The 18784-nt window shown below is 46.5% G+C and overlaps 8 protein-coding genes across 8 annotated transcripts; 3 read left to right on the top strand and 5 right to left on the bottom strand.

The window, feature by feature from the left end:
• Positions 1 to 305: 305 nt before the first annotated feature.
• On the bottom strand, positions 306 to 866 carry N7503_002648 (cell wall mannoprotein 1 family protein; the record flags this gene model as incomplete). The annotated part of the gene is made up of 1 exon (XM_057062195.1): positions 306 to 866. One exon carries the CDS (start codon positions 864 to 866, stop codon positions 306 to 308), a length of 561 nt encoding a protein of 186 aa, XP_056926157.1.
• A 1286-nt stretch (positions 867 to 2152) lies between these two features.
• Positions 2153 to 2896, bottom strand: N7503_002647 (uncharacterized protein; the record flags this gene model as incomplete). Its single annotated transcript, XM_057062194.1, has 3 exons — positions 2153 to 2414; positions 2468 to 2682; positions 2732 to 2896. 3 exons carry the CDS (start codon positions 2894 to 2896, stop codon positions 2153 to 2155), a joined length of 642 nt encoding a protein of 213 aa, XP_056926156.1.
• Positions 2897 to 3662: 766 nt separating this feature from the next.
• On the bottom strand, positions 3663 to 5491 carry N7503_002646 (uncharacterized protein; the record flags this gene model as incomplete). The annotated part of the gene is made up of 2 exons (XM_057062193.1): positions 3663 to 3800; positions 3860 to 5491. 2 exons carry the CDS (start codon positions 5489 to 5491, stop codon positions 3663 to 3665), a joined length of 1770 nt encoding a protein of 589 aa, XP_056926155.1.
• A 556-nt stretch (positions 5492 to 6047) lies between these two features.
• N7503_002645 (phytanoyl-CoA dioxygenase family protein) lies at positions 6048 to 7212 on the top strand (the record flags this gene model as incomplete). Its single annotated transcript, XM_057062192.1, has 4 exons — positions 6048 to 6292; positions 6347 to 6550; positions 6602 to 7024; positions 7083 to 7212. 4 exons carry the CDS (start codon positions 6048 to 6050, stop codon positions 7210 to 7212), a joined length of 1002 nt encoding a protein of 333 aa, XP_056926154.1.
• A 633-nt stretch (positions 7213 to 7845) lies between these two features.
• N7503_002644 (ankyrin repeat domain-containing protein) lies at positions 7846 to 11261 on the bottom strand (the record flags this gene model as incomplete). Its single annotated transcript, XM_057062191.1, has 4 exons — positions 7846 to 9832; positions 9889 to 10716; positions 10800 to 11096; positions 11152 to 11261. The coding sequence occupies 4 exons, from the start codon at positions 11259 to 11261 to the stop codon at positions 7846 to 7848; spliced, it is 3222 nt and encodes a 1073-aa protein (XP_056926153.1).
• Positions 11262 to 13181: 1920 nt separating this feature from the next.
• N7503_002643 (uncharacterized protein) lies at positions 13182 to 13597 on the top strand (the record flags this gene model as incomplete). The annotated part of the gene is made up of 2 exons (XM_057062190.1): positions 13182 to 13309; positions 13366 to 13597. 2 exons carry the CDS (start codon positions 13182 to 13184, stop codon positions 13595 to 13597), a joined length of 360 nt encoding a protein of 119 aa, XP_056926152.1.
• Positions 13598 to 14489: 892 nt separating this feature from the next.
• On the top strand, positions 14490 to 16412 carry N7503_002642 (uncharacterized protein; the record flags this gene model as incomplete). The annotated part of the gene is made up of 5 exons (XM_057062189.1): positions 14490 to 14763; positions 14815 to 14944; positions 14998 to 15196; positions 15259 to 15669; positions 15735 to 16412. The coding sequence occupies 5 exons, from the start codon at positions 14490 to 14492 to the stop codon at positions 16410 to 16412; spliced, it is 1692 nt and encodes a 563-aa protein (XP_056926151.1).
• A 225-nt stretch (positions 16413 to 16637) lies between these two features.
• On the bottom strand, positions 16638 to 18279 carry N7503_002641 (tRNA-ribosyltransferase family protein; the record flags this gene model as incomplete). Its single annotated transcript, XM_057062188.1, has 8 exons — positions 16638 to 16827; positions 16877 to 17064; positions 17115 to 17192; positions 17249 to 17306; positions 17357 to 17677; positions 17741 to 17824; positions 17889 to 18139; positions 18205 to 18279. The coding sequence occupies 8 exons, from the start codon at positions 18277 to 18279 to the stop codon at positions 16638 to 16640; spliced, it is 1245 nt and encodes a 414-aa protein (XP_056926150.1).
• Positions 18280 to 18784: the final 505 nt, after the last annotated feature.

The raw sequence follows: 18784 nt of genomic DNA, 5'->3' as shown, positions 1-18784 counted from the left end.
TAATGGGAATAGTTAGATCCCTACGAGCAAGATATTCCAAGGGCTGGATTCAAAGTTTGACAGAAGCGGGAAAGCGCTAATGTTCCAATTTCATATCGTACTATTCATTCAAGAGAGCGTACTGTTGAAATCGCCCTGCTACAATCTCTCATCATATTATGATGACAAATCCTCCATACGGAACCCATCTCCCCTCATTCAAGCCACCTTTGATGAGAACTGGATACCTATAATGGCAAGGTAATTCCAAACATGAAAATCACCACATAATGTCACTGACATCAATCTGATCTTCCTCGGGCAACCTAAGAAGAGAAAGCCTTAATAGCAGTATCAAAATGCGTATCAATGCTCTCTAGAATAGCAGGTCCCTTGTCCTTGACCGTACCAGTCAGAGTCTTGATGATAGCCTGACCAAATGTATCGGTAGCCTTCTTCAAGTTCTCAAGGTCCTTTTCAACAAGCCCATCAGCGGAGCCACCAAGAACAGCCTTCTTGAAGACATCCTGCTTGTCGACAAGCCCATCAAGCAAGGAAAAGACATTGTCGGACAGAGAAACAGTAGCCGAGTAAAGCTTGTCCTGATCATCCGAATCAAGAGTATCAACATTCTCAGCAACTTGAGCTCCCTTGTTGATATCATCCAGGAGGTCAGTAGCCTCGGACTGGATCTTCAAAGCGGTTGAAGTGACATCAGAATTGTCGGAGAATGTGCTCAGGGTTGAGTTGATCGCGCTCACACCAGAGTTGATGGTGTCGATGCTGGAGAGGATTCCGCTTGCGCCGGAGCTGGAGCTTGAGGGGAGACCGAGGGCGCTTTGGCCGAGGGCGAGGAGGCCAACGAGGAAGTATTGTCCGGCAACCATGGTGAATTTTGGGGTGGAAGAGTTGAATGGTGGAGGAGAAGAAGAAGATCCGTTTGGTCTTTATCGCGTTGAAGAAGGGAATGAATCTGATTCATACTCAAGGCTGCGATAATTCGAGGTTTAAATACCTGAAATTTCAAGTCGCAGGACATCATCATGCGTTGAATTGAGCTCCAGACCAAAATATCGATCGTGATGAAAAATGGGGTTCCCTGCAACTAGCTCAGGCGTGTCAATTCATCCAACAGGGTTCGTGAAGGTAAAATGACTATAAATTGAATGGTTCCTTGTGATAGACACCATGATAATGAGGCGGATGCAATAATAAGCCCTGAGCGGATGAAAATCGCCTCTGCCCGTTTACGAAAAGGGCAGTCCGTTGGTCCTGTTTTTAGGTCAAGCTGGGGAAATCTGGAGAAATAGTTCGTTTCCTCGCGAATGAACCTTCATACAAGTGAGAGATATTTCGAAATAGAGCTTGAGTTTCTGTCGATCATGCAGCTAGTCTATTTGGCTGTGGATCATGTATCCGAAGCGGGGCAGGGTCCGTTCTGATTTTTGAGACAACGCCACAATTTTGAGGTGGATATAGGCATCACCGTTTGATCTTCTTTCCCTGCCGCGCCGTTGGATGGCTTCAGATTAATTGGAAAATATGCATCTGTATGTCGTTGTAATCTGGGAAGCTTGCGTAGTTGCCGGGGCTTGGGTTAGGGGTGAGATGGCTGATGCTCTGTACCCTACGCCTCTGTTCCCTTGAAAGTCAAATTCCAGCCGTAAGAAAGTCAACATGGAGTGATTGGGTTGGCGCTTCCAAACATAACCACACACTAAGCCATTTAGGTGGCAGTTCCTGCATGTGTACCGTATACCTCCACCTTGTCTTTGGACTAGGTAATATTTGATCCGTGGTGGAAAATAAAAAAATAAAAGTAGTCACCGTTTTGTCTCCACAGTTGTTTCGGTTTCAAGTTTCTAGGCCAAGGTGAATTTGTACCAAACTACAGAAAGAAAATGTTTCAGGTTTGAAGTTGCGACGCATCAATAAGAATCTAGCCGATAAATTCTAACTTTAAAACAAAATAAAATAGCGGTGACAAAAGTGATGGTAAGTGAAATATAAGAAACGAAATATAAGAGGTGAAAGATCAAAAACGAACGATAAGAAATGAAAGACAAGATATGGAAGGTCCAAAGCCAACCACCTCTGAGCTCATATTGTCATAGCGCCACCAGCGTTATTCAACGATGCGCTTTGAGCCAGCTCATTCATCCTAATAAAACATTCAAACCTTCGAGGCAAGGAAGGTTGCAGCAGAGCTGGCGTCATCACCATAGGTCAAGTGAGCCGCAGTGATGATAAGAGTTCCATCACAGACCTCATCACCAGTGGCACAGTAGACCTTAGTCTGATCCGTAGGGTAGCCAGGGATTCTGCCTCCGTCCTGCTTGTTACGGGTGAATCCAAACAAGACCACACCCTTGACCTTGTCCACAACCTCGGTAGACAGCTTCTGGATCGCACCGTCCATGACAGCAGTTCCCTGACTAGAGGGTCGTTAGAGATGAGCAAATAGGTCCATAACGTGAGATTATCATACCTGTATCCACCAGCGACAATCTTCGCATTGGGACATTTGGTGTTGCACTCGGTGAACATGTCCACTGCAGCTTGGATAGCTGCGGACGAAGTATCCGCGGGAAGGAAGTTCGTGTCCAGACCGGCAGTGTAGGCGCCTCCAACACCTTGGCAGCCCACTTCGCCTCCCAGCTTGACCTTCAGGTCTTCACAGACTTCCGGACCAACAACAGTGCCCTAAACAGTCAGCGTGGCCGTTTAGAACATTTGAAACGTGTATTCTTACCATGTTGCCGACTTCAGTAGATCCACGAGCAAAGATGAACATAGTATCTTTGCAGTTTCCATCGGTCAAGTCATTGGAATTGATGGACTGACGACGGGCGAGACCTGTAGGTGACGCCGCGACCAACGAAGCAAGAAGCAAAGGAAGGATAGACTGGATGAACATTGTAGCGGTGCGATGGCGATGAAGTAGATTTCTTGCTGCTTTCTGTCTATTACCAGTGCGATCCAACGCATTTATATAGGTTGCGGTTCACATTGTCTTAGACGTTGTGGCTGAGACCATGGCAGCCGGTAACGGGTCAGCCGAAGTATAACCGGAGACCAAAATTGAGTCTTCGGGCAAGGGTCCACGAAGGTATTTAGTGTTTCAGAATAGCCCAAAAACAAATAGAACACATATTAATTAGATGATGGAACCAACCTTTATCTACCATGTAAACGGTTTTCCAGGGTCTTTCTGGTGTTTGATAAAACCGAAAAAGTACAAACCTCCGAGATCTTGAACATTCGACCATCGGTAGTTCATCTTCGACTAGGCATCCGGGATACCACGGCACACGTGGCATGGGTTAATCTATTGATACGATCGCCGGAAAACCTGGATCTCTCAACTGAAATTTGGCTATCACTCTAATTGCAAAAAGTAGAAGCGCTCATGCCGTGTTCTACACGGTAGACCTGTGGAGTATGGTTCCCTTGCACCACTACTGTCTTAGTCCTCAAGATTGAAGGACGCGAGTCAATATACTCGAGAATGAGATAGATCACATTATATGATGAATCATGTTATTTCGTCATTTGCATTATGTGGCTGTCCACGATTGATTGCCGAAGCTTGGCGGCCAAGGATCTTGTAACAAGGAATATGGGCACCAAGACCGTGATTTGAAATCATCACTCCAAATTTTTGCTTTCTAATACCAAGAAACTTAGATGAATGGAAGAATGAGTGCACTGGGATGTTCTTCACTGCAGTGGATAACATGCTTGCCCCGGTTCAGCTCATGCTCCGGCCTTGGTCTCGAAAACGACTTATACTCGGCGATACTAGGGTACTGTCCCCCAACCTATGTAGAACAGAATATCAGCAGGAGAGCAATAACATCGAAGAATACATTGTACGTACCCTCAAACTAATGGTCTCGCCTTCCTCAAAGTCCACGCCCATTGCCCAAATGCCGATCTCCAGCTTCACTATAGTGCCTAGAGAAATCTTGTCCTGTCGTTTATGAGGATGGAAGGGGAACTGTGGATGTATGCTTTTTGACTCATCAATTTCCCGGTGCGAAGCGCGTAGAATTCCAACAGAACCTAAGTGCAGATTGAGGCTCGCCTGTTCTGATTCCGGAATCTCATCAATAGAGTTCACGGGGGTTGCATCGAAGGGAAAGTTGAGATGCATCAGGTCTTTACCGTTTTTATCTTTCTTGCGTATAATGACAAAAACAGTGAAGTCATCGTGTGCATCGCAAGACATGTACAGTACTGCCTTGGGTAGACCGATTAATCGCGCTGGCTTTTTGAATGTATAGTTAAACTCGGCAAAGCTGTGGCGGTCTTCCGAGTCATAGCTGATGCGTTGGGTGGTCAACGAACGGGAAGGGCAAAGCAGCTTGTTATCCCCCAGGAAGAATTCTTTGTAGTCAGTTGTGGGTGCGGGAAAGTCTTCAAGGGCAATATTGTCGATGGCTTCCCGGTCTCCAAACTGTAGCGCAGACCATCGGACCTTTGGCGTATTCTCCCATCCGTTATCTTTCTCTCTCAAATAACGGTCGAAGAACAAGGCTAACTCCGTCGTCGACTCGGGTACACTGTACAGTTCATACCACTCCTGATTGCTGCCCCACTGAATCCATTTTTTGTCATGAGGCACTTCCAAATAACCACGAATAGAACCCATTGTGTGAATAGAGCTGACATCCGATCCCCGAATGAAAACAGGACATTGCACGCGAGAAATATCGGCGCGTTTATCTTCCCAGAACGCACTGGAGACAGGCGAACGACGATACATCTCCTCAAAATCCTCAAGTCCAGAACTCTCAGGGCCACGCACAATAGCCTTCGCAATGAGATCGAAGTTGCTCATTGAGAACCAACCGCCACGACAAAATTGTTCGCGATAGATATCACCAGATCCCTCCCAAGGCGCAATGGCCTTCAAAGAAGGTGGCTCCTGTGAAGCAATAAACCACTGCGAGATGGCCAGTGCCGAATTGCCTGCCATACCGACATTTCCATTGCACCAGTCCATCCGAGCGACCGCTTCCACCACGTCATATCCATCCTCCGCATCCTGACTTCCCATCACACAGATCTGGCCGTCGCTGTGGCCAGCACCACGTGTGTCAACACTCACAATAGCGTATCCACGCGGACACCAGATCTGCGGATCCAACCCTTCGAACTTCTCCAATCCACTGAGCTCCGATGGCTTCACACAGCAATGCCAGGTCGTCATGGGGAGCATATCCAAGGCGCTATATTTTTTGCCATAAAAGGACCAGCTGAGCACAGCTGGAATTTTCTCATCCGAGTGGGCTGGCCGATACACATCAACATATAGACGGACGCCGTCGCGAACCACAATCTCAACATCGTGATCAATTTGAATGGAGCTTTCAAGGGGTTTGCCATTGAATCCATTCCAGCCAACAGGAAGGATCTCGGATTTGCCAGATTGGCGTGCTTGGTATCCGTTTTCTCCAGCGGTTGGCTGGGCGATACGCTTATACGCAGATTGGACTGGAGGAGGCATTTGAATAGATGTTGGTGTGATGATACTGCGAATTGTACTGAATGGAGTTTCCTAGATTGGGCCTCGTCTCAGTTATACATTCTGACCAGTCAACGAATTCAATGCCCATCAGTTGCATATTGATCCAGATGTTCTCCACATCTTTCCACTGTTGTCAATTCTGATCCACCCCACCCCCGCTTGCCGATGGGTGTTTGGCTTAGACCCTTTGTACTTTTCCCCGCAAGTTCAACCACGGGAAAGTGGGGAGCTTTCTAGGATGTCCATTTTGTTTCAATTGCCGAACATGTTTTATGCTTTAAGGCCCACCGGAATGGAAACAGTGGGGGTTGGGGGTTGTTTGAGACTGACAGATTTTCTCGATAAAAATGTAAAGATGATCAACTACACCTGAAGAGGCAGCCTTGTGACTATATCTTATTTATTTGTCCCCATCGAACAGCATTTTGAAAATTGAACAACGTCCAGTGCTTTCCGTGTTACCTTCATTTTGGTAAACAGACGATAAAGTACCTAAATTTGCAAACGTTGAATTGTTTTCGAAGTCTCTTCCAAGATGTCGTCCATACAGATTGAGACTGCGAGCTCGAACTTGGTCGCCTCTGTTCAGACTCGGGGTGACTGGCAGGATGAGTTCCAGAAGTATGGCTGTGTTGTGATCAAGAACGTCATCACCCCCGAGCGTGCCAGTTATTATCGCGACAAGCAAATTCAGTGGTTGAAGAAATTTGACCTTGGGTTTGACGAAAACGATGAGTCCACCTGGACCGCAGACCACCTGCCTGTCAGCTTTAAAGGAGGGTATGTTGCAGATTTTACCCACGGACATGCCGTTATAAGCTAACGAATCAATAGAATGTACTTTGCTTACGGAGCACCTCATGAGAAGATGGCCTGGGAAGCGCGCACTGAGCCTGCTGTCATCGATATCTTCGAAAAGCTCTGGGGAACCAGTGAACTTATCTGTTCATTTGACGGGATGAATATCTCACTCCCCAGACGGAAAGACCTTAACTGGAGTCCCTGGCCTCACTGCGACCAGAATCCAGACCGCAAGGGGTAAGCAAAATTACCTGTATCCAACATTCGCCCAGCTAATATTCTATACAGAATGCAAGCAGTACAGGGCCTGCTTAACTATGCCCCCAATGGTCCCAACGATGGTGGCCTAATGCTAATGAAAGGCTCCGCAAATCTATTCGACGAGTTCTTCGCCCACAAACGCGAGTCCTATGATCACGAAGACGCTCCACCCCCAGAAGCCCAATTCATGGATCTATTCCTCTTCAACGAGAAGGATGTGAAATGGTTCGAGGACCGCGGCTGTGAGCTGATCAAGGTTAATATGGAGCCTGGAGACTTTGTTCTCTGGGACTCGCGGACTATGCACTACGCATGTCTGCCGGAGGGAACTCAGATTCGACATGTGCAGTATATCTGCATGACGCCGCGGAAATTCGCTACCCCCGAGGCGTTGGAGTTGAAGAAGGAGTGTTTTGAGAATTTTGTTGGAACGACGCATTGGCCGCATTGGTATGCCATCCCAAACCATCAAAGGAGTGTCATTTCGGGGCTAATGATTCTGTTCTAGCAATATTCGTCCCACGAAGGAGAAGCCGATGCGTGATGGCGTGGTATGTCCGAAGGATCGAAGTGAACCGTTTGAGAAGCCTGATGTGACCGAGACCGTTCTGAAATTAGCCGGAGTAGAGGCCTATTAACTGTCTTCTCATTGATGGTCACCTATTACTATACATCCAAAAAGAGACGTTGATTAGGGATACCATTTTCCTTTTTCAATACGGCCTTTTCAGTCAATCTTTTTTACTAAGTTTTATCCTCCCATTAGGTCTCGTATCCTGTAAACGAATCATGAAGTTGTTTTAAAACTCTCCATATGAGGCCTCGACAGAGGAGATAAAGTACTTCAATGCAGTGAAAAGAATGCACTTTGTGTATGGAATCTTGTGTGGATGGTGGGTTGAAGAAAAGGAAGACGGAAGATAGAGAAGATAAAGCAAATGAGAAGTGAAGCTGCTCGCCTCTATTGATCTCCTAGGGTCTGCAGAATACAGCATTAAGGGCACTAACCTTGGAGCCTACACCTATATGATTTATGAAAAGGCGATAGCCCGAACACATGATTTCTACAGTTTTGGTGTGTGATTACAGCTCTTTATGAGCGAGGGCCCGGGAGTGACCGAAATATCTTTGGTACAGAAAATATTGACGACGCATGGCATGAAACGAGGCCTAGACATACAATGTCTGTCCGCTTTTCCCCCAGGGCAGCTTGTGCACCAACTCAACATTACTGACTTAGTTGTATTAAGGTCTCAGCCTATACTCACTTCTCAAAATGGTTGCCCACAAAGAGGACAGTCATTTATCCCCTGAACGCAGACATGACAGTACACAACAGTGCATCCAGAAGCGGTGTCCTTAGTGATCATGTTGCAGCTCTTACAATGCCGTGAGCTGTATGCCAATTTGTTAAGACAGACATCACAATGTCCACGGAAAGCAGCCTGAGGAAGAGAATGGCTGTAAGCCGAGGGAGGGATGAGATGGGGCAGACAGTCCTCTTGCAGTCCAGTCTTGACTTTCAGAAGATCGACAACCTTGTCAAAAGGTCCTGCAATGTCCCTTCCTGGGAATCCTGAGAGGAACCTGGGTATACTAGAGGACTTTTGTCTTCTGAATGACTCTTGAAGGGGGGTAAGTCCCAATTTATCCTCACCTTGGGTCTCGATGTCGGGGTGTTCGAGCAATACTTTCACCACGTTTACTCTATCCCTGCAAGCGGCCGCAAATAGTGGTGTTCTACCAAATTTATCCTTGGGATTCGGGGTGCATCCGGCATTCAAAATGCGCTGTACCAGAGTGATGTCGCCTCGTGAAGCTGCCCAGTGTAATGGCAATCGCCCAAACTCATCTTGAAAGTTTGGTTTACACCATTCTCGAAGTACTACTGCCAAAGAGCTTTCATCGTCACATAAAATCGAATTCGATAACCCAGAAAGCGCATAAAAGTAGCGCGGCAGGTTTGTATCCCCAGTACAGAATGGAGTGTTGGCACCGCTTTCCAGGAGTAGTTTGGTGATTTTGACATGGCCTTTTTGTGCTGCGGCGGCCAGAGGAGCAGGGTATGAGTTGATGTTGGCTTTCCTCTCAATTAGCAATTCAACAGCCGCCTCATGGCCATTCTCCGCTGCGGCATATAAGGGGGTTTCACGACCATTGTTTGCGTGGTCAAGATTAGCACCCGCGCTGAGCAGCAAATTTATAACCAATGCATGATCACCCACGCTGAATAGCGACCTAGAATCGAATCGGATTTCACCGCCACCTTTCGCAGCGAAGAAGATCGGAGTGTCGTTGCTTTTGTTTTCAAAATTGACATTGGCACCCCCCTCGATCAAAAGTCCAACGACCTCGGCATGACCGTAGGCTGCAGCGTAGAAAAGTGGGGTAAAGTTCTCTTGTGTAGCAGAGTTAGGATCGGCTCCCCGGGCAAGTAGAAGTCTAGCTACTGTCTCGTTGCCAGATGCTGCAGCCCATGTAAGAGGTGTGCGGCCAAGGTAGTCCCAGACATTGAGATCGCTGCCAGAGTGGGAGGATCCCTCCACGACATGTTCAAGTCCAAATAGTGAGGCAAGGTGTAGCCCCATGAAGCTGCATTTGGTTCCTGACAGACCAAACATTTCTCGCATGCATCGAGAAGCCTTGGCGTCGTTTCTGATAAACGCAGAGAGGAGAGAGCCATTGCCAAGGCTCTGACGGAGATGGGTCCCTAGCTCATGAGCCGAATATTGGTAGAACGGAAACTCCTTTCGTTGCACTTGAGGGACGCCTTGGGCCAAATAAGAATCATCGAAAGAGTTGAACGACAGATATGTAATACATGAATTCGTGAGGAATTCATTAACATCGGTGAACCAAGACTTTGACGTGCGCTTCAGATACTCTTGAGCTGTAAAATGCCCAAGCTTAACGATGTTGCTCGTTTCATCTAGGACGACCAAACCGGAGCAGACAGAGATCATCTCCCCAATATCTGTTATGTTCATTTCGTCGAACTCAGGCTCTCCAATTTCGATCGCAATAGCATCTTGCAGCTCGACAGCGGTAAGTGGTCGTGCCGAAAACGTAACCCATCCTAGTATCCTCTTGGCAAGGTCTTGAGAAAACGGGCTTTGCTGCTCGATCCTTTTCATGGTCTCGTTATATGCATGATCGTATGCCCCTGAGCCAGATTTGAGCTGGCTGCCTAGTGTTCGAACTCTTTTCTCATTCTTTTCATCCAATAGTAGATTCAAATAGAGACGGGCAAGTAAAAACCTGGAAAAAATTAGTATATCTTGCATCCATGGATGTCACAGCTCTGTGACACTTACATTCCCCCAGCGGATTCAATGATCTGATTACGAATATATTGCCAGAGCTCGGGCTTCCTCTGAATGAACGGCGGGAGATAATCCAGGCTTGCATCGAGAAAGCTTGCCACATCTTCTCTGCTAGCTTTGATTTCCAAGTTGAGATCATTGCTGAAGCAGGACTGGCCAAATTGATCCTCGTGCCGCGTGGTGGCAAGGACCTTAATCTTCGTATGGCCGTTGGAATTGAGAAGGTGTCGAATCCAGATGAGGAATTGACGTCGTACACGAACATCCAAGCATTCATCCAGCGCGTCAATGAGAAAGAACACCTCACTGCACTGAGATATCGCCATTTCAAGTTCCTGTTTAAGTTCTGTTTCAGAAAGACGACTAGGATTGTGTCGGCGTCGGAAGTTCAAGTCAGCGATGATTCCATCCAGTCCCGGATTGCCCTGGAGCAATTGTCTGAGGAGACTAGAAAGGAGGTCCGGAAATTCAATACGCTGCCGATAGTCGAAGTATAGATAAGTAACCGCAATACTCTCGTCGTTGGCATACTTTTTCTCAAGATGGTCAATGATGATAGAAGCAAGAACCGTCTTGCCAGCCCCGGGAACTCCAGTGCAGAGCATAAAAGCCTTCTTCTTTTCATTGGCGACCCAGAGGAGGAACTCCTTACTTTCTAGTAGCCATTTCCCTGCGCCTTCATGCCGCATGTTGAGTATTTTGCGCTGTCGCTCCGAGGGGTCGATCGGATAAATGAATGCGAGCATTTCATTGCGTAGCTGAGCGTCCTGATTGCCCTTTATGGAACGGACCTCCGCACCAATCTCCAGGGTCAGATCCCTAATTATATCATCAGCGATGCAGTTTCCAGGGCAAACCAGTGCAAATCTAGAAGCAGAGAGGTAATGAGAATATCTCCATACTGATTAATGTTCCCCATAACCAAATTGAAAAGGGAAATGCAAGACATAATGCGATTCCGCAAGCTGTTGACTTCAGCGGGGTCCCACTTGATTCGGCTCCATGCCCGAAGAGCATTGCTCTTCCAGCTCGAAGTCTTAAATGCAAGGACATTGTATTTGCTCAGCTTGTCTTCAATTTCTAAAAGCACCTCGCGCCCTTTTTGAACAATTGATTCCATCTCGCTCCTCTGGTGCACACTGAGGCCCTCTTTTGGAATATCATTGAGATCGTGAAGGACGGCCCACAGACTTTTAATTCTGTTGTTGATGATTAGTGTAATTCAAGTATCCCAAGAGGTCGGGGTCTTCTTACTCTCCAAAAATAGCTTTGAACTCACTGGGAGCTTGCGCGAACCGCTTTTTCAATTCATCGGCGAGTTTGAGAGTCGCGAGAACATCCCCCACGCCAATGCCGAAACTCATCTTGACGTTCAAATACTGGTATACCCTATATAACCATCCAGTTTATTGAGAAAAGTAACCAGGGGAAAGTTGGAGAACGAGGATTCGACTAAGTGTGAAAACGGCTGAGGCGTGGGGGCTGAAGCGGGGGGCTGGGCGCTTGTACAAGATGGTAAGGATCTGCAGTGCAGCCTGGTCAGGTACTAGAATACTTTAGCCGCACCTCCAAATCTCAGAAGAGGATATTGTTCTGAAGAGAGTGAGAGTAGTGCGTATCTCGATCACAAGAAAGATCACTTTCAAGACAGGGTTGGAGTCTGCAAGGCCTAACGTTAGATGACGGTCAAGAAGAATTCTTACATGGCGAAGTCTTCATTGCTTGGGGCCAGGACAGAAAAAGAGGCATGGTGATAGCATACATATATTTTAGATTATCGCCTGGATCTCCATTTCCCATAATTCTTCATGTAAAGAGTATTTCTTCTGAATTTCATGAATTATGACTTGCTATCTTCTTTTTTCTTCTTCTCTTTACATTGTTTCTCTGCACTTAATAAATGGCACAAGTTTAAGAAGCGAGACATGACCTATCATAGATAGCTGAAAGGAAAGGGACTCAAGAATCGAGGTTAGAGTGTTTAGACGTTGGACTAGGAGCAGCATTTATTGAACATTGGTATGAAATAATTACACCGCCGTCCTAATAGTAAAATTGTACTGTTCCCAGTGAGCACTGATATGAGCATAGATCCTATAGAGGGCTTTTAGAACGTTCTAGTCTTTGTTGAGTATTTGGAAAACAGTGTTCTACGAGCCCATGATCATAAAAGTAAAGAATCTAGACAACTTGAATCATACCCTGGTGTGACTTCGGCGAGTTTAATGCATTCCTAGAATAATGACATTCTACGATTCTGATCAAATGATTCGCGGGATATTATCTCATTGAGGATCGGGCTGAATTTTTCGGCCAGTGTCAGGTGGATGGATTCCTCAGAAGCCGGAGCTGGCAAACGCCGACACGTGTTGTTGGCCAGGGATTTACCTTTCGTTGCCTCCTGGTGGCCCTGAGTATCTGATTCACGTATTTTGTTGGCCGGAGAAGGGGCTTTTTGTTAGCCAGAGTGCGTCTAGCTACTCAGAATATCGAAAGTTTCAACATATTTACCCCTTATCAGCCACAAAATGCGCATTGACAAGAGAGTATTACGGCTCTCAGCTTTCCTGAGAGCAGATGACCACAGAGAGATAAGCGCGTTCTTTACATAAAGGGTAGTAATGCAATAATATCATGTTATTATTTGATGTGTAGCAAAATAGGCGGTCGATATGATGGTTAGGGAAAAGGATAGTTGCGAGAGGATAGAAAGAGATATTTAAATGGCTCAACTTGCCAAGGTGGGCAAAAATCAAAAATCACATTTTGTGTCAGATGTAATAAGCTTTGCTCTCTTGAAGCTTCTGCAATTTTCAACTCTAAATGGCAAGGACTTCACAATTCATAAAGATTTCTGGGCATCAAAACTCAAATGTAGAGCTAATTACCGCTTTAGGATAGATACATTAACATTCTCCACTCTCGACGAGGGTCGCGGAGAATATGATATCTAAGAATATCAACGGAGAATATTCTAGCGGAGGCAAGGGGTTCAAGCTGTCAGTAATCTGAATGGTGGGAGGCTCCGCGCTCACATTCCTCTACTACAATGCACTTTCTTTACTCCGTGTAACTGTCAAGAATGTGGATAGTGCCTTTTTATCCGAGCAATGAAGCAGACAAATATACTGATTTGTAGATAGCTAGGTACAAAAGTACCTACCATCAGCAGGCTATATAAGGCGCTACCCTGACCTACAAAGAGTCCCTTCTCATCAGAAAAAGCCATTTGAAATCCACAAAGAACATTTCTTACACTCATCTTCATCAAGATACCTGTCAAAATGCAGTTCTCCATCCTTACTCTCTTGACCATCTGTGCCTCTGTCACTGCACTGCCTGGTTTGACTGACCACAACGGCGCAAAGCCTACCGATGTGCACGGGTCGGGTTGGACTGGCCAGCACACAGAGTGAGTCTCCGCTTAATCATGATGATCAGGCCAGCGATGATGACTAACAGTCTTAGCAACGGTTCTTGGTGTACTACAGCAACCTCTACGGCCACCATCACCATTGTGGATCCCGTCACTAGTACGCATACTGTCACTTGTACCGATACCGTCACCGTTACAGACCCTGTCACCACTACAGACACTATTACAGCTACGGCTACGATCACCGCTACGTCCACTTCCACTTGCACGGTGACAGCTACCTCTACCGGAACTTGGGGTTCCCATGGCAATGGGAACTGGTAAATTGCGACATCCTTGCTTCCAACCAGGATTTACAATCGCAAATGGAAGTGATAAGGGTAGAAGATTCAACTCTTCTATGACAGTGAATACTGCCATGGTCTTAATTACACTTGAATCCAACTTCAAGCTATGTTTTTAATCTTATCTGCCGCAATCTTCTGACCGGTCTTACGCTTGTATCCCTACTAAAGGGTATAATAGTCAATTTTGAGAAATGTATCATTATCTCCTTGCATTTCGTTTCTTTAACCAAGGAGAAAGCCTTTTGAGCTCATAGATCTTCATGCTAAGTAGGGTTTTAGACCACTGGTAAAGATCCTCATGGCTGCTGCTCTTTCTGCTAGTGAGGTTTCTAAAGGTTGCATGCAAGATGGAGATACTAAGCTCCAGAGGCGCTGTGTTGCTCAATTACTTCATATTTAAAAACAAGACCGCAACATCATCACTTAAAGTTTCAGTGGGGGAAATGATCCCACCAGGCCCGCAGTAAGCGTCCCCCACTCGGTAGATACGGGGTTACGAACGAGTCCTCCACTTCCCTTTGCAACAACAGTCTGGGGAAGCGGGGAAGTAGTGGGTCAGCTGTCAAACGGATTGCATTCCTGCAAAGTTTAATACACAAGTTCCACCTGGTAAGTGACTACAAACTTAGAATGCAATATTAAGGATTGGTACGTGGCTAAAATTAAAAGCCTGCGGGGGTGGAAAACATCTCTAGCTTCGGGAGCCGAGGAACATGGGAAAGCATTATACTATATATGTAAGCCACCTCTGGAGTTAAGTAGATACAATGCTAGAAATCCGACGCTCATAATACTCGATTGAATCTGTTCAAAATCGTCCGTTTTTTGGTCTCTGTCGTTCGGTATTTTACCATACACTCGTGGGCACAATGAAGGATACCGACAAGGCCCGTGGTGAGCATGTTGAAGTGGTAGACGATGAGTCCTCTGGCCAGGAGCTGGATGGGATAGTCAAGGTTGTAGGAACTGTGAAATTGACCGAAGACCACATTGTTTATATCCCAACGCCAACGGCGGATCCACGAGGTACGGTGAACACCAGAATGGAGTTCAAAATTTGGGAATCCTTGAGCTTACTTGGCAAAGACCCATTAAATATGCCGTTATGGCAGAAAACAGTGATTCTCGTTGTGATATCTACTTGTGAGTCCTGAGTCACTGTCTTGCTATATTCTTGCTAAAGTCCTCTCTCAGTTGCAACATTAGGTGTCGCCCTCGTCTCTGGATTCGGTGGTATAATGACCTTCTATATCCCCGAATACAGTGCGGCCGGCAAGGACTATGCAGATATTACTGCGTTGATGACATACCCAACACTGTTCATGTAAACATCTAACACATGTATTATCCTCCTTGCTACAAGCTAACATTCACTAGGGGAATTGGAAATCTCATAGGAATGCCTCTTGCCATTGGCGTCGGTCGTCGAATCGTTATATTGGGCTTCACTCTAGTCCTCATACTTGGAGCTGCATTATGCGCCGTCGCTAAAACGTACGAATGGCATCTTGCTGCTCGTATGATCCTGGGACTATGTGCAGGACAGAGTGAAGCACTGGTTCCAATGATAACTCAGGTACTTACTTTCTGCAAATAAAACCCACCAAGTGATTATCGCACTAATAAATACTTCACCAGGAACTATTTTTCCTCCACGAGAGAAGTAAATGTCTTATGACTCAACAGGCTATTCAAGTAGTCTTGACCACCATTTACGTTCTCTTCGGGAGTCCTATCGCAGGAGCTATCACACCGGCAGGCTGGTACTGGCTCGGAGCCGGACTAGCAGGACTCCAGTTCCTAATCGCCCTTTTCCTTCTTCCGGAGACCAAATATGACCGAAATCAGGCCACATATCAGGAAGATTCAGTATCGGAGAACCTAGGCAAATCAGATCTCGAAGCTAACATAGAGCTCAAATCAACTTCGAAAGTATGCAAAGTCAAACCGCCTCTTGACTACGTGCATTATGAGGCGCGTACCTGGAAATCAGATATGCGACTCTGGATCGGTGAACCTGAGTGGCGCAAGGCAGCCGACGTGCTTAAAGTGAGTTCTCTTCATAATGCCTCCGGCTTGAAATGCAGAATCTGATCCCTCGCCCCAATGATTAGCAAACCTTCCAATTTCTCCTCTTCCCAAATGTTTTCTGGGCTCTATGCATAAACGGCCTCACAATTGGCGTAAACATTGCCATCGGAACTACATACGGCACAATCCTCACAGGGACCCCATACAATTGGCCCGACACAAGCACCAGCTACGTGAATTGCGGACAGATTATTGTCGCGCTAGTAGGCCTCCCACTATTCGGGTTCGGATCGGACTCGTTAATTCGCTGGCGCGCAAAACGCAACAATGGCATGCACGAGCCAGAGACTCGGCTTATTCCGCTCGTTTTCCCCGTTATCATTGGATGTTTCACTGCGGTGCTTTACGGACAAGGCGCAACGCATCCGGAGCAGTATCACTGGTTTGTATATGTGTGGGCGGTCGCGGGGTATTATCTCTGCTTTGTGGGTGCGAATATTGTGGCGATTACGTACTTGTTGGATAGTTACCCTGGGAGTTCAGGCCCGCTTTTGGTTATTATTTGTGCTTTTCGAGGCTTTATCTCATTTGGAACGAGTTATGGAACAAGTGCCTTTGTGACGAGGAGTGGGTATGATGGAGCGTTTGGCATATTTGGGGCTTTGACGGCTGTATTGGGGCTGTTGGGTTTGCCGGTTTATTTTTGGGGGAAGAATATTCGACACTTCACCGGGAGGTTCACTAAGAGTAAAACAGATTGAAGATTGAAAGGACTGAAGTCAAGTTTTGTGCTGGCTTTGACTGGGAGGATATTTCCGATGCTCATTCACATTATCAAGTTAGGTCGTATATCATGATGCCGTATTCTGGTTGAACAATGTATGCAATGTCTAATCAAAAACGCTCATATGCACATGTCCTGCTTTTCCCCGTTAATTCCTCCTTCGAGGAAAAGCACTTCGTTTGAATCATTGTAGTGATCGAGACTAGTCTTCCAACAAGTCCATCCCAACACCCTTCAGCGCACCAACTGCCCATTCAGGGTACTTTGACTTGTCGCCTTGATAGATTTTGGAGAAGAATTCGCGAATAAAAGCTGGGTAACTGTCTTCGAGAATAGCTTGCCGCACTCTCCCCATCAAGGTCAACATAAAATGGACGTTATGCATTGTGAGTCTGGAAATGTTAGCGAAGAACCTCTATAATATTTAAAGACAGGTCTTACAAATGAGCACCAACTGTCTCCTTCGCGGTGACATGGTGCATGTAGGCCTTGGTGAGGCCGAGACCTCCTTTGTCGGCAGGAAGACAGCATGTGCAGGTACATCTCTCTTCAATTGGAGAAAAGTCTGCCTCAAAAGATTTATGGCGCAAGTTTATTGTGCCGGACGTGAGGATTGCTTGTCCGAAACGCTGATATTTATGAGCATGAGGACGAATACAAGGTTTTTGATTAGACGTACCGCGGTTCTTGTTGGCCACACACAATCAAACATATCAGCTCCAAGAGCGACTGCAACGACAATATCTTCGGGATATCCCTAGACGAAGTGAGTTTGAGAACGGGGAAGTGGAGGATTGATTCTAGACAACATACCACTCCCATAACGTATCTAGGCTTGTTTTCGGGAAGAAGTCCAGTGCAAGTATCCACACTGGAATAGTCAGCGCCAGCCAAACCTCCTCAAAAGAATGAAACACTTACACCTTGCAGAACTCCTGTTTGTCCTCACCTCCCGACAAACCACCAATGGCGATTCCAGGGGTATCTCGGGCCACCATTTCCTCGCAACACTGTTTCCGTAGCTCCAAATCTAGGCCTCCCTGGATGATACAGAAGAGATTTTGCCTTTCGGGGTATTTATGCGCATCAATGCAGCGATCCAACCATCGCACAGAGCGCTCCATGGCCTCTTTAATCCGGGCATGATCAGGGGAGGTAGTAGCAATGACATCGTCTAATTGCATGATGATATCTGAGCCAATTGAGTTCTGAAGTCCAATAGAGTGTTCGGGAGTGAGAAGCCTGCCTGGGAGTCAGTTATCTGCGTATCAACTCGCGTCCAAGATGGTGGATAGGGCATCATACATTGGTTCGCCATCGTGGGGGCTGAGAAACCGCACACCTTCCTCTGTCACAGTAGCCAGCTTAAGCAGAGACACCATCTGGAAACTTCAAGACACAATGGCCTGGTCAGCCAAGTCACATAATTCCCTGCGCAAATAACATTGCTCACCCTCCACTATCGGTCAAGAGATTCCGATCCCATCCTTGCAACTTGTGCGCACCACCAACTGAGTCCAAAACTTCCTGACCGGGTTTTAATCCGAGGTGGTAGGTATTATTGAGACACAGCATGCATCCAGTATCCCGCAATTGGTCGTAAGTCAGGCCTTTAAGAGATGCCTGTGTCGCGACAGGCATGAAAATCGGGAGAGGAACAGAGCCATGAGGGAGGATAAGTGTGCTCGCGCGAGCTTTTGTGGTCTATTAAAAATGGAAATGAAAGTCAGGCAAAGTCCTGTCGAGGCATGGAGGGGCAGAAATCATACCGAGCACTTCGCGTGCCGCTCAAATGTCAATGCGGAGGGCTTAGACTGCCCATTTGGCCCAGTAGTGGTAGTCATTTTGGCGCTTTGAATATTAAGTGCCAAACGGGTATTCCTAAAGAGTGATCTGGCCAGCGACTGGCGTTGCATGGAGGGAATTGTCACAGACGCAGTGTTTGCGATGCGATCAGGAACGGTATCGCGATAAGGTGTTTGCTTGGTTTGCATCCAGGCCAAAGTTTGGTTCAAGTATGGCAGTGTTTACTTGTGAAGCAAAGGCCTTCCTAGTACACTTCTAGAATTTACTGTACAGAACACCCATTATAATTGGCTTGAAATAGGTGCTGCGAAAATTTTTTATCATTCTTATGAAGAATCTTCCAATATTAGTGTTGAAACCCTCATTCAAAGGTTTCCCTATTTGTTTTCGAAACACTGACTAGCATTCAAGATGACCACCGTTCTAATTGGCAAATGACTAATAGCATCAACTAATTCAACTTGCTTATTTACTATCCATGAGTCGATCACGGATTCCAGCCGAAGTCGGTGAATCGGAGGTTCGGACAATCGCCGATCTCCA

The sequence above is a fragment of the Penicillium pulvis genome (assembly GCF_028828015.1).
Source record: "Penicillium pulvis strain IBT 33274 chromosome Unknown contig_12_segment0_segment0, whole genome shotgun sequence".
Classification (NCBI taxonomy): domain Eukaryota; kingdom Fungi; phylum Ascomycota; class Eurotiomycetes; order Eurotiales; family Aspergillaceae; genus Penicillium; species Penicillium pulvis.
The sequence above is the reverse complement of the archived record's forward strand: the minus strand, read 5'-3'. Positions and strand labels throughout refer to the sequence as shown.